This window comes from Amblyomma americanum, chromosome 2, assembly GCF_052857255.1.
Source record: "Amblyomma americanum isolate KBUSLIRL-KWMA chromosome 2, ASM5285725v1, whole genome shotgun sequence".
Lineage (NCBI taxonomy): Eukaryota > Metazoa > Arthropoda > Arachnida > Ixodida > Ixodidae > Amblyomma > Amblyomma americanum.
In genome coordinates, this window is record NC_135498.1 from 179,419,888 (window position 1) to 179,434,603 (window position 14,716).

General features: G+C 48.2%; 1 protein-coding gene across 2 annotated transcripts in view; it reads right to left on the reverse strand.

The window, feature by feature from the left end:
* Window positions 1–2,552: 2,552 nt before the first annotated feature.
* Window positions 2,553–14,716, reverse strand: part of LOC144122021 (ras-related protein Rab-34-like) — a 56,182-nt gene continuing 44,018 nt past the window's right edge. The window contains exons 5-8 of one of the 2 annotated variants that reach the window (XM_077655532.1): window positions 13,500–13,636; window positions 12,151–12,241; window positions 10,762–10,878; window positions 2,553–8,887 (exon numbers count right to left, since the gene is read on the reverse strand). In XM_077655532.1, the coding sequence (XP_077511658.1) occupies window positions 8,811–8,887; window positions 10,762–10,878; window positions 12,151–12,241; window positions 13,500–13,636 (422 nt within the window). In that variant the 3' untranslated portion in view covers window positions 2,553–8,810. The remainder of the gene's footprint in view (window positions 8,888–10,761; window positions 10,879–12,150; window positions 12,242–13,499; window positions 13,637–14,716) is intronic. The other variant, XM_077655531.1, reaches the window with a different exon arrangement.

Here is a 14,716-nt window from a genome sequence, read left to right on the forward strand (position 1 = left end):
CAGACGGAGCTTAAGTCTCCCCTCGAGTTTTTATGCTATGTTTTTTTACGTGCATTACATATCTTGTTTAGTGAGTTATTGCCAGCTTCGCTGCATTGAGGATGCCTGCAGTCAATCTTTCAAGTAACTCACTTACGCTAAGGTTTCCTGTAAACTCTTTATTCGGGGTCTCCCTCTACAGACACCAGTCTGCTAAATGTGCATTCCGGTGCCGGGCTTTCGTTGCATTGAGCGTCGACAACAATGAGGGATTGATGATAACGAGTTGATTAGCGCTTCCATGAAGACTATCTCTCTAGTCTAGACTGTTAAAAATATGAGTAAAGCTAAAATTTAAAGCCAGGTAGTTGATACTGTCTGAGCTTGAGGGAACAGTATGTTGGTTTAGTGGTACTTAAAAGGTATGTACTATTGGATAAAATAATATATTCTATAACTTGGCCTCTGTTATCTTTTTGCTGACATCCCCATCAACACACTGAGCATTAACATCCTCAATTACCAAACAGGACACCATTATTTGTTCTAAAATTTCAGTTCGTTCATGAAGTGCTAGTCTTAGATGTGGTGCAACAGCAGCTGAGCATACTGCGGTGATTTTGAAGCTTGCAGTGGGAACTTCAAAGGCTTCTAATTTAAACTTCAACTTCGCGAGTAGCCGTTCGATTTGACGTAAGAACAGCGACCCCCCCCCCCCCTCCCGACAGCCTACTTGCCTGTTCCTGGTCCCGGCAAAATACACATTTCTTTAGAACGCTCCCGTGCTGGTGTCCAAGATTCGTCCCTTCGAGTCTAGCTCAACAGGGTACAACGGTTTCCGATAATAATTCTATCAATGTAGTTAGTATTTAAAAATTCAATTGCATTACGAAAGCCGTGCTTCATGCCTTTTTAGGTGTAAAAGTGGGGTAAAAGTTGTTTTTCCTACTTTCAGGGGCGCTCCAAGGAACTATGCCGCCACTCCAGCACCGACGACGCGAAGGTACTTGGTCTCACATTCATTACCTCTTTTGAGACAACTAAGTCCTGGAAGGAGACCCGTGTTCACGGTTGTGCTACTTCCCATCCCGTGGAGAGACCTTTCTCCCCCCCCCCCCCCCCCCCCCCCCGAGGTCAGAATGGCTTTCTATGTGGACGGCGTAGTAGCGCCAGCTACTTCCGCCGTGGACGTGGTTGGCCCTGCCGCAGGCGTATTGCATGTGGCCTGGGCAGACACCGGAGGTCATTTGTTATGCAACCCCCTGTAGCGCCACATCAGCGTATGTGGTGTTTTGATTTATGTTTAGCCGTCTTCTTCCATTGCAAAAGATATACTCGCTTTTACCTTGAGTAATATTTCTTTTTCGTTTTTTTTTTTCAGAACGGACGAGCCCGTGCATGTGCACGGCGATCACCGTCGCAGTTCACGCAATGTTACTCTACATCAAAGATGTTTCAGCAGCAATCATGGGCAGCGCATCTGGGATTGGTAAACCACCCACGGCAGCCCTGAGAACTGTGGCCACAGTTTTGACACTTAAAGCATCGGCGCAATTTAGTGACGTCGGGTCGCACACAGATTTGCACGTATCCAAATTAAACAGAATGCGGGGGACTACTCGAGGCAAAAGTTAGGATAAGATGTCCTGTATGCCCTGTCTTCTACGCAGATCATTATGCGCTAGACATTGGTGATGTTTCCCCCTTTTGTACCTTCAAGCATTTAATTTTCAGACGAATGTAAAAAATCCATTTCGAATTTCACACCATGAATGGATTTCAAACACCGGTTCCGGCTTACATCCCCTCTAACGTCTCGTAATAATTCAAGATTTAAGATCATTTTCCCATCGCAGTACTCTGTTTCGCATCTATAAGGAGATACCCACTTACTGTATAAGTCGCTCTGTAACCAGATCCAATGGTGCCATTTGAACATTTTGTTATTTAAAAACCCGATAGAAGTCTAGCCGCTCTGTCTGCTACATCCCAGTAGATTACATAAAACAAGCGGTTTATTTTATTTAGGAAACGAAGTGCAGTGTTACATCGGTGCGCACCCTTTCCGAGAGCGATCTTGCTTTTTTTTTAGTCAGAGCAAGGAATCCAAGAATATGAAATAAATTGCGGAGGCCTCAAATGGGGATGGAAGATCAACTTGAAATCGAGTCTTGCCCCCGCCAGCAGTACAGCACCAGTATAAAAGAATATAATGAATTCAATGTTTCTGACCTCACATTGCGTTGTCCCTAGCCAGAAAGAAGCAGAAATCTAGAAAGCGAGACATAAAAGTTAGAAAAACGTTAGCGAAATGAAAGATAGCGAGGAGTACTGCCAATTTTCCCAGTCGGGTCAGCCCTGGGAACAGTTCATGAGAAGCTTGGGCGAAAGTGATGTGTTTCCTCTCCCTTAAACGCCCAAGGACACGAAGCAGGCTCAGCCACTACGTCCCCCTTTGTATAGAACACAGCCAGATGCCACCCACGACTACACGTGGGTGGGCCGAGCTGTGGTATGTAACACACCAAAATCGGCACCGAGCAGATGCTTCTGTAGACTGTTCAGGAAATCAGTCGCTTTTAAGCTCAGCCTTCTGCAGGGCGTACTTTACCCGCTAATCTTTTGTTGCGAAATTTTCATCAGCCCAAGGGGCTGTGTTGTTAATATAAATGTGACATTTTTCCTCTCGTCATGAGCTTCGTTCCGCATTACTTGCGGAACTTAATGCGTCGATTACTCGCTAGGACTCTTTGTTACTTCGTCGCTACCCTTCCTATGAGTAAAATTTTGAGGTCTGACCAATGTATTCTCGAAAAAAACCGCGCAGCAATGTCAAGCTATGTGGCACAGTACACTACACTGATACCAGCAGTTATTTTCAATGCACGACTTGACAGCCATGTATGGGCAGGAACAGCAAGAAAAAAAGGTTCTTTAATGGCGGAGCTGGCAGCAGGGTTTTACATAGCGACGATTCCGTGATAGGTCCTGTTGAGCTTACTTGCTCTTCAGGGAACAATTTCCTACCGTAAACTTTTTGTGTAAGATGAGTTCGTCTCCTTCCCATCCGTTATGTTAGCAATGCCACGTGACAATTTTCTCGCTTGCATAATATTGCTCAGGCTTTTCGTCTTAAAACAAGTCTATCTTGTCGTCGAGGGAAGCTGTAAGAATTAAGATGCGTTGCGGAATAGAAGTAGCACATTCTAGAACATCACATAAACCGCGTTTGCTGCACTCGGGTATCACCCACATCCTTTGGCTGCCGGACGTGCCTAAATCTCCACCTGCTTCTATTCTACATAGGCAGGTCGCATGGTCCTTATGGCTGCTTTCGAGGCTTGAGTAGACGCCACCATCATCCGCTTCTCTTGCAGCAATTTGAGTTCAGATCGTTCTATGGTACTCATGGGATTAGCCTTGTCGTTACTCTTCCGGCACTTTCGGCGCACCTCGGCGCTTCTGGTGCTTAGCGTGCCGCAGCGTTCAGCAGCTTATGTTTTTGCACGCTAGGTAGTGCGCTCAGCGACCTCGCTCCTTTCGTTGTTTGGCGTGGCATTGTGCTCGTCCGCTTTTCAGTGGCCTTATAGCGACACGTTAGGCCACCGAGACCACGTCTTCACCTTCGTGCGCGACTACAGGTCTGTAAAACTTCCCGTGGTGACACAGGCAAACATTTAATTTTCTTTACTCGTACGTCTCCATTGCACGGCCACGGTCACAGCTCTACTGACGTCACGGCGCCACTACTGACGCCTTTACAAACGTCAAATGCGTGGTCAGCGTATAAGGAATAAAGCAACGATGAAGGAAGAAGGGATTTCAGGGTGCGTTGCGAACATAGTTTTAACTGCCGTGGGTGGGAATGCTTCGCAGAATGCTTTGGTTCGCCGAGTCCCACTGCACCGCGAATCTGTACATGGTAGACGAATCTGCGGTGAAGGGGGCGCGCGTGCAATCTCTGACTACCGAACACCGCACATTCCGCGAGTCAGTGACAGTAGATCCGCGAGATCGCATTTCGGAGGCGTCGATGGAGATGCCCATTGTACATTCCACATCTCATCCACTTGCAGTAGAGTAGATGCTGCAAGCGCTACCAGACGGATTCCACGCTCTCGCGAGTGAGCGGCGCACGTCAGGGAGCCGTCATATTGCGCTCGCAGCTTCCATATTCCGCTGCGAGAAGTTGAGGAGTGGATTTACGCCGATGTTTGTGTGCGTGCCTTTCGCATTCTAAGTGTATTCAAGTGCAATGCATCATTAAGAAGTTTCTTTATGTTAACAGGTAAAACCAATTCCTGCTGTTCACTTATTATCTATCGATCTATGATTTTCTGCACGACCGACTGAAGGCGCTGCGCTTAGGGTCACTACACGCCCTGGCTCAGGTTTAGCAGAACGCGAAATTATGCGAGCTTGTTGGCCTCGGCTTGCGGTTAAAAAGCAGCAGCCACTGATATTTCCAGGGTGTGAATAGTTTACCGGATGCTTTTTGCGCATAAAAGGAGGTGTATACAGGTGTGCATCAAGTACAAATTATGCACGATATATACTTATTCTTGGAGTATTATCGGAACCTACTGCGCAGGACATCAGCATGGTATAGGAAAGGGGCTTGAGAACACCTCCCTCGGCATGCGTCACCTGCGCGCTTGCGATCGGCTGGTGGGCAGAGCGTTTGGCTGCTGACAGCATGGAGGCTGCACTGAGCACGAGAGAAAAGGAGCATTCCCGCGTTTTCTGCCTACACCGCCACGCAATGCGTGATACTTTAGGGGACCTGGCCAGGTGTCTCATCTTATAACCTTACACTTCAACCTACGTGTCTACTGCATCTCACACCTGCGTAGTGGATTAGAAGTTTTGACCACGAGGCAATAGCTTATACAAGTGTCCTACTCTCTATAGTGCTCGCGGGACACCATCAAGAATAATGGAGAGCCTGCTTGGCGAGCTCAGACCAAAGCCTAGGCATTCGGTGGTCCGCCGCCTAGCTTACAGCACTGGTGTGACGAAGGGACAGCTTCCTATAGAGTCACAGGGTTCAGGCCGGGGGCATGGCTACGTAGCAGTTGGCGTATCTTTATACAGCTGTTACAGGTGCACTCTAAACACCGAAACGCCTATATGGAAGTGGAAAGGGAGTAAGCTGTCCTACATCTCACTCCCTTTTATGAAATAGAGGCCACTAGAGGACAGCTTATTCCCTTTTTAATCCTTTCTGTTCACAGTGTACAATCGTAGCTAATCTCAGTAATGGTGCCGTGGTTACTACTGCCCACGCTAATTGCCGTATCATTATTTGCGCCATAGGTCAGGCGACCGCGGTTGCTTGAACTCGTCTACGTGCCTCTAAATGCGAATATAGCTGCTGCCAGTCGGGGCGAAAATCGTCACACCGCACTGGACAAAAATCAACGCATGTAGCTTGAACCATGCAGTAGTGTTTATACAGTGGCGTCAGACACGCGTACGTACAAGACGCCGTTCTATTGCAGAGAAGCAAGAGGAACAACAGTGAACATTGTCCTCCTTGAACATAAACAAAACATCAATAGCAAGTCATTTTCGCCTAAAATACAAACAACACAATGACAGGAAAAACGGGAAACAAAAACAATAAACTGCACAATGTTGCTCCATGCAGGTTGAAATCTTTGCTATGACGTGTGCGAAGCAGGTAACATCGCATCTCCTGTCAAAATTGTGACTAGACAGGAACGTACAATGTGTACCTGCAGTGCGTCTGGTATCAGGCCTCTCCATAATATGCAGAGGTGACTTTACTGGTGAATGTAGGGGTCCAAGCTAAAATAATGAATCCTGCACCCACTTTCAGGAAAGAAGTCTTCGCATGGATACAGTGTTGCAGCCTTTCAACATGGTTACGAAGCCACTGTCATTCACGTCTCATGCAATAAGAAAAAAACCCTCTGCATATGCAGTCGCTCGGTTTCATCATGAAGTTTCCTTAAAGTAACGCTGCAACTGCTGTCAAACACGGAACTTAATGTGCAAAATGCTCTTACGCCTCAGTAAGCACTACTTCGAGGTAGTGCCAGATGAACACACTCTTGCTGTTTCTCAAATATTAAGCACCAATCTGCACCTCGCTCACGCCACTGAACACGAATGTCTGTCATTCTCCCTCATTGTCATGGGGAGCAGCATGCCACACGTATACCTAAGCAAGCATTTTCAGCAACTTACAGGTGGAAAAAGTTTCCTTCAAACATGCACGAGGAACTTTCATCGCCAACGGCATCAATTCGGAGCACAAATTTCTACCGCGAGCAAAGCCGTTGGCAGAACAGTCTCCCATATATCTCGTCGTCTCCTGACCACTCGTCGTCAAACTCGTCTCATGTGTCTGTCTTTTGTGTTGGCGCAATGTGCTGTCAATTTGAAACCGTGAACCAACTCACCCAGCAAGAAGTTCTAAGATCTCTCATCTGTACTATTCAATAAAGCTTCCTTTCAGCTTCTTCTGAGAAAAGCTGCTAGAAACGCAATGTCAGAGGTATTTCATGCACATGCACCGTGGACCAGAAAAACACTATATTCTCTTTTGAAAACTTTCCGCCAGAGTGTGTCTGAAAAACAGTAGTATTCAGCGAAAACAGCGTACGTTTCTTCTAGGGTGCACGTCTCAAACTAACCGCCCATGTCGTGACATATCTAGGCCTTGATGCATAACACCACAAAAAGAGCTGGGTGATGGCTGCAGTCGTTTCGACGAAGAGTGAATTTCGCGCAATGCAAAATGGCGCACTGCATCCAGTGGCCACGGGCCTCTGAACGACCAGCATTGTGCGGCAAGGCTACATCGAACGCAGTTCAAGTGCTGTAGTCTTATCTCAGCGCAAGGTTGAAAACTTTAACACAATCGCTGCGGGTTGTCAATGGTCGAAGTTCCTTTCTCGTGAACATTTAATGGCAAGCGTGAAAGGTACTGCCTAATCTTCTTTTCAGCATATTTGCAACTAGCCCATTTTTGCAAATACGGCCATTCAGAAAAAAGAACATAGAAATCACCGGTACTATGCCGCTGTGAATAAAGCTCCTGTTAAATTAATGTTGCCACTTGGATCAGCGAAGCGCCGCAGCCGTGATGGCAGACGGGATTGTAAAACACGGTGGTAACCTTATGGACACCGACCGGAAAAAATAACAAGGCATATCCTGGAACTCTCCAGCGTCCCGAAGCACGTTTGGAGGCCACCTTGACAGTTTATGTGTCTTGATGTCGCCCTTTCCACAGTTATTGCAGCTGGCTTGCGTAATCGGACATTCAGACTCTATTTATCTCAGTGTGGTTCTCCTGGAACAACAATATGAATAAAAAAGCAAGCTGCCAGCCAATAAGGCTGTGACATCAGCCATTTGTTTGGCGCTGTAAGCAGTAATAGGAATGGTTTAATGAACGTGGCGCTGTTGTCTAAACAAAAACAGCGTCACTGAACCTTGTTCAGAACTTTCTGCATAATCGCTGAGGCTGAACGGTTGCAACAAGAACCTAAACACACAACCCGGATATAAAGTATGGCATGATAGAGCTACCACTCATGAAAAATACGGCAGGAAAAAATGCCGAACTGTTGTGCCTCATCAAATGCAGCTTTGCTGTGACCGCCTGTTTCTTTGGGTTCTTATCGCAAGCGCGTAAGGTCGATCCATTTTATGACAAAAACAAAGAATTTCAGGTGTTTTCTACAAGGCTTGCTCTCGACAACGCACTGCGGCCAACATGTAGTCATTTCAAAATGGCCTTAAAACTGAGAGCCAGGCACCAATGTGTCCCTTATTCCAGCGCGAGCCTTCGAAGCACACATAAGCACAATTATGTGGCGCGTGTTCACCGTGCACTGAACCTTATGAAAACAAATCCACCTCTCTTCCATGCATACCTGCTGAATGAGGTCGTACGACCAGAAAAATAAACAGTCGCTATGAGAACGCGGGTGGTCTCATTTCAACATATGATGCGAGCAGATATTTGACCTGAAGGAGGGAGTCTTTGCAAACCCCCTCGCTAATAGTGCATGGGCCGAGGAACAAGCTGCTGAGAAGTTTCCCAAACCAGGCAAGTCGAACTCATTTGGCGCAGAAGCAGATGCGCATATGCACTATCTCAGCTTGAGTACTGCTGAACGAAACAAGCCGAAGGCTACAACTGCGAACTTGTCACTGCTGCTTGCCAGCCTCGATGTCCGGCTGGCGGAGAGGCGATCACTAGTCCTCGCTATGACTACGCCGCACCTACGTCACACATTGCTGGAAAACCCGTCCACGCTGTAAACAACGCCTTGGCAAAATACACGCTTCACAATTTTCCAGCGACGACACTCGCTTCCACTTGCCTGCATGCCTTAGCCCGATGGCGTGGAGATGCTGGCACACGCACTACGGCCGCTTAGCTCCGCAGGCTGCACTCATCGCGCACAAAGCTGGAACGAACCACATGGCCAAAACTGTGGCGTCACCGCTAGGACGCGAGCGAGCAGCCACCATAGCAAGTCCTCTCACAGTTCAGTCGTGTTTCCTCATAGCGTTTCCTAGGTCTCTCTACCCTTTCATGCCAGCAGACATGAAAGCAACCCGGTTGCGATGCCGCACTTCCAAAAGCTAGACGGCAAGCCACGCCGCACAGAAATGCGGTGGGAGCGTTGCACCGGTACGCCCAGTTCCTGATCGAAATGAGACAACCCGATTTTCTTTGGTGAGGACGCCACAAATCCAGCAGTGAAGCTGCCAACAAACACATCTCCGAATAGTCCGGTGGTCTTGCTTTCCGCTCGGAAACCACGTCTTGTAGTCTTCGGTGAAGCTCACTTGGTGGCGCACTTTTGAGTTCCGGAACACTTCGGTGCCTTCATTTTCTTGCCGTGCTTCCGTTTCCTCAGTCCTGCGAAGAAGTGAGAAGGGAGGTGAGTGGCACCGTGGTCATCACCACCGCTCAGAACTCTACATTGAGCTGAAAGGGGCATATAACCCTTGTATTCCGATTAATAAAAAAAGGCCCGTCAAACTGAACACCTTAGTCATAAAATCCCAAAATGTCTGTTGTTGCAACATTGCGTGCCCCTCGCCCATTAAACTCAGAAAATGATGCAACGTATGGCAGCTCATATTACCCTCTATATTTTTACTGGCGATGAGTACCCTGGATCCATATATTATTGAAAGATATTAAGCACCTCAAAGGCGAAAAGCGTTTCACTTCTGGCAATTTCTACCGGTTGGTCTGGAGCGGCCTCTCTCGAGGAATGAAATCGAACTGGATGGTGAACATCTAGATAAGCTCAGCGTACCTGCCTCGGATATGGCGGCGACTAATGGATTGGACACCGCTGCGCCAACCTATACGCTAACGCGCTGTACAGCCGTCTGGTCTGCCATCTAAGGCCGTGGTGTTATGCCGTTTCAAAGCGCCATGAGCATTGGCAGCGACAGTTTCCTAAAGATAGCAAGATTGCGTTACGGCCACTGTCAGGCCCTTTGGGGAAGCATTAAGGCAAAGTAACTCAGTACCTGGGAAGATAAAGTTCAAAGCATGACTGAGGACCTAGACATGCAAAAAAACACGGTGCGACTAGAACTTCTTATCAGGAAAACTAATCTTCAGCAGTTTACGACAAATAAAGAGGTATTGCAAGTGTTAAAAGGATATAATCTTTCTGGGCAAAATACTGAACGCAATTAAGGACAGTGAAACTGAAACAGCTGGGAGAATCAGAATGGGCTTCAGTTCATTTGCAGGTACTCTCAGGTCACGGCTGGCTGCTTCTCAATGTGCCTCGGGATCAAAGTGCGCCTTATTTGTATCATGCCAACGCACACGTGTGAAGACAAAACTTGGAGGCTAACGAAAATGGTTCAAATCAAAACCGAGTACAGCGCAGCGAACTGTCAAACGAAAAATGATAGATGTAACGTTAACAAGCATGGGGATCAGGAACGAAGTAATACTGTCCAGCTCATATCAAAATATCAAAAAAGCATGGGCAAGGCATGTAATGCGAAGGCAAGATAAACGATGGACTTCAAGGATAGCGAACTACATTCCAAGAGACGGCAACCATAAGAAGGCGTGGCAGAGTGTCAGGTGGCCGGATTGCTTTAGCAAGGTTTGCAGGGATAAGGTCATGGAATCTGCCGCAGTACAGGGTAACTAGGAGGGAAATGGCCGAGGCATTTGTGCTGCAGTGGGCATAGTTAGGTTGATGACAATGGTGATGATGAGGTATGAAGAGCGCCGTGCCTATACGACAAGTATTTGTAGCTCGGCTTGCTTGTTGGCGCTGATTTTGGAACGAGGTAGAAAAGAAAACGAACACGGACTTAGTTGGGGAACGGGACGAGCGCAGTCCCATTCTTTCACTACGTCGGTGTTCGTGCTTTTTTGTGCGCTCCTATGTCTTTCCAAAAAAATACCTATATGAATTCTAAAAACAATGCCACTCCAAATCGACCTGTGAATCCGCCACTAATTCGTCGACTCTGCGTCCTGCGTTAAACAGTAAGCCCAAAACCCGATTCCACGCATATTTTTTGACCGAAAGGTGAATGTGGGCCCTGAGGGCTCCGTTGTGCATGACTCCGAAATATTTGTAGCCGCGGGGCGCTCTTTACCACGCACAGAAACCACCGGAACCGCGTGCATTTGCATTCTGCTCCCGTCGTACTTGGGCGGGCATCGAAACCGGCTTCTCGCGGCCAACGCAGCAGGGCGCCATGACCAGCCTCCGCGCCCTCTAAGGCCTAGCCAGGGGCACTCACGGACAAAGTTGTTGCTGACGACCTTCTCGGGCGACTCCTTCTCCTGCAGCTCCCTGGTGAGACACTTGACGAAGGCAAGCGCGGCCACCCGGAAGAACAGCTGCTGCACGTTCTCGCCTGCGCACGAGACAACCACTGTTTCATTTCTAAGTGCCTCTTCGCGAGGTGCCAAACACGGCTACGCGAGAGAAGAGACTGTAGGCTTGTGTGCCGTCTCTTCAGGAAAATGGTATAGCGAGGATAAGCTGCCCTGGTGTTTTTTTTTTAACGCCTTGGCGTTAAGAAGGTCGTCTCGCAGATGCCGATGTCGGAGTCGGTATCTTTCACCGTGATCGAAAAATCCACGAAAAATCATCAGCTAAGAAACCACGGAGGCAGGAGGGCAACCTATGTTGTGTAACCTTGTGACGTCATCACAACCTGCCCACTACATTGAGAGAAAACTACCCACCATGGCAGGTGACGCTTAAATTAATCATTGGACGCCAGAGTTTGCTCAGCAAGAGCAACCTGAGTGAAACAAGTCCCACCGGTGGCAGCACCTGCCATCGCAGGGCTGTGGCGCATCGCTTAACAGCTTAGCCACTCCGCCAGGAGTGATATGAGGACTCCCAGCTATCTATGAATGTATGATTCTATGAATGACTCTATGAATGCGTGTGCGCAAATTAGAATGCAGTCGATCACAGACACACCAAACTGGTTATATCGAATTGTTGTTGACATCGAACTGTGAAAACATCACCTTGAAAATGCCGTGCAAATGTATCTCACTTTTGTTAGCTATTATCGGATTACCGCTCGCCAGATCGTTCGATATATCCAACCATGCGCCGCGCCCCTGCAAAGTGGCGGTTTTCCAAACGGCGCTCCCGCGATCACATTTTACGCTCTGGCTGGGGCGGATGCGCTAGTCACATGAAAATTCTTAAAAATCGCATGACGAGGAGAACATGCGGTGGGGTTGGCATTAGCTTTAGGCCGGGCTAGCTCACTTTCCACGGAACACTACAATCATGCAGAGAAGCCATCGCGTGTCAAGTGCTGAAGCCAACTTGTTTGCTTGGCTAGCGAACTTTACGCACTACATTGCTGCCGCACAAAGAAGCCAACACTGAATATGCAGCTTGTGGTGTGGTGAAGCCAACCTGGTTGACCGAAGGATTCCGTCGGCAGTTCGTTACGGCGACCGCTCATGCATTTTCCGTCGTGTCGCCCAAGTGAGCGTCATTGAGTTTTTTATTTACATCTTTTTGTTTGAAATATTTGGCCGCCTACTCACCGCCTTTTTTCCAACTTGGCAGCAGCGGAGAAGCTAAAGTGCAGCCTGGCGTACACCTACGCCGCGTCAGCAGCGAATCTGCACTCTTCGCGCTGCGACTAACCCACCTGTCTTGGCGGAGACGGACCAATACTCGGCGTCCAGTCTGCGGGCGATTTTGGTGGCGTCTCCTTCCATGCCATCCAGGCTGCCATCGTTCTGCGAACAGAGAGAAATCACACATCGCTCGCAGGCCAATGAATGCCTGGATCTGCGCTGCATTTGGGGGACCATCAGCGCAGAATGCGAAAGAATAGTGCAATTTCGTAGCTCTGAGATAACTGGTACGCGCTCTTGCTTCGCTGTGCCCCGATTTTTCTTTGGAAAGGACAGGCTGGACATAATGTTTTACTTTGCTGCAAACAAGTATTATTCTCAGAGGCCTATCGCGTTTTATGCCGTTTTCCTCACTGTTGACGCGACAGCGTTAAAGCCCCATTCTCCCGAAAATCCGGCGCAGGCTTTGTATTCGATGTCGCCGTTATGAGCGAAAAATTACGTGTATGGCTCTGAAATGTCGTCCTCACAGAGCAACCTATGAGGCAGGTGGGCCACCTAGGTCACTTAACCTTGCAACGCGCCCGCGGGATAGTGAGCTAACTACCCATCGTGGCAGGTGGCAGTTAATCTAATCACTAGTCACTAAGGAAAAGCAACCTGGGTCACACAGAGCCCACCGCTGGGAGCAACTGCCATCGCAGGGCAGTGGCGCGTCGCTTAACCGCTGCACCACTACGCCCGGAGAAATATGAGGACTCCCAAGGATCTATGTATGTAAATTGCAGAATGACCAGTCCCGCTTATATGGGCATTAACCCATTACGCTACCGTGTCATACCCTCAAGTGTCCCCTTCATTTTTTTTTTCGTCTAGGTTAAGTCGGAGGCTACTGTCTCATCCTTTCCTACACAGGCGATTCATGTTCCTATAAAGGAACTTTCATGTTCAGCTTCACCGTTGGCGCTGCATTTCTTGTCCCTGTCCAGTTTCCTGGGCACTTCACCGGGTTATTCGTGCGCCGACTTCATTACAAATAAAGCAACACTTTCTGTTTGGCGAGCTGCTTTGATTCCATGCTTGCAATAAACAGCCCAAGAAAGAACGGAACACAAGAACAAGGATGATGACAGGACGTAGCGTTGAACTAAATACTCTTATTTCGAAAAAGGGGCGAACCCGCATTTAAGAGGTGCATATCAGGCCACAAGCCTTTTCCGTTCGCCATGGACATGTGGCCTGATATGCACCTCTTAAATGCGGGTTCGCCCCTTTTTCGAAATAAGAGTATTTAGTTCAACGCTACGTCCTGTCATCATCCTTGTTCTTGTGTTCCGTTCTTACTTGCGCTGTGTCCTGCAAGCATTACAAATGAAGCAAAGAGGCGCAGAGGAGGGGCGGAGCGCGCAGGTGTTCTCACCAAGAGGTCCTTCTTGGTGCCCACCAGAAAGCGGAGGGGTTCGTGACCGGGCCCCGTGCTCTCCAGGGTCTCTTGCAGCCACTGCGGTGTGTTGTACAGGCTGGACGCCAGGGACAGGTCGAACACCAGGATCACCACTGCATCCAGCACGTGGGACGAGAAACACGCGAATTGCGTTCTGGCGAGATTTGCTTGCGGGAGACACGGTGTCAGACAGACAGACTTTAGGTTGAGTATCATAAAGGACCTCGCCAGCACCGCTAATGTATCGCAGGTGATGAAAAAATCTAATTAAAGATTAGAGAACGGGTACAATACCACAAGAACAATAAAATAAATTTTGGTAAAGACGGAAATGAAAAAGAGATTACGGGATAAAAGCAGAAAAGGAAGGTAAAGTCAGGCTACCATTCTAGCCCCTCCCCCCCCCCCCCCCAAGAGTGTCAGCCAAAGGCATTACTACAACAGCACCTGCTACCAATACAGTGTTCTCGATGTCTCCACTAAGTGGACTTGTCTACTTCGGTCCGCGCCAGTGGGCTGGACCCGCAGTGGCTGTAGGACGTGAACTAGTCCGTGTTTGCTGTTATATCTTCTCTGCTCAAACTGCACTTTCCATTGCATCAGTAATTGCAGTGCAAATGTAAATATTACGAAACGTACTTCAAGTACTTACAACTCATACTAAAGCGTTGTAAAGCAGCAAAAGTCTGTCATGATTGATACGAAAGTAATGGGAGCTCTTAGGCAGTAATCGACAACTGCGACGTTTTTCATTATTTTGGAGCAAGAGAACGCGCCCAGGACCAGTATTCAATAAGGATTCATTATCCACTTTTCATTTCAGGTCCATCTATTTCTCTGGCATTCGTCACTATTGTTCGATGAAGTAGCCGTGGCTTTCAAGCGTCTGTGGGGAGCGAAAATGCCATTGGCTGATTGATGACCAGACCTGACCACTGGCTAAACATTGTAGCCAATGCTTGAGACGGTGCATGCAGCGACTGGCGATAGCTATCGTCAACGTGGGGGACCCACTGCCTTGTGTTTCTGTGACTAGCCGCTTGCTGCATTCGTCTGATGCTGCCGTCACCCTGACGTCACGCCAAATTAAATGAAACACGGATAATGTGTTCTTATAGAATACGGCCCCATTTTAAGCCACGCCTATTTGGACATGTTCACAATTCAACAACAAGAGCCCCGTAATACGAGAC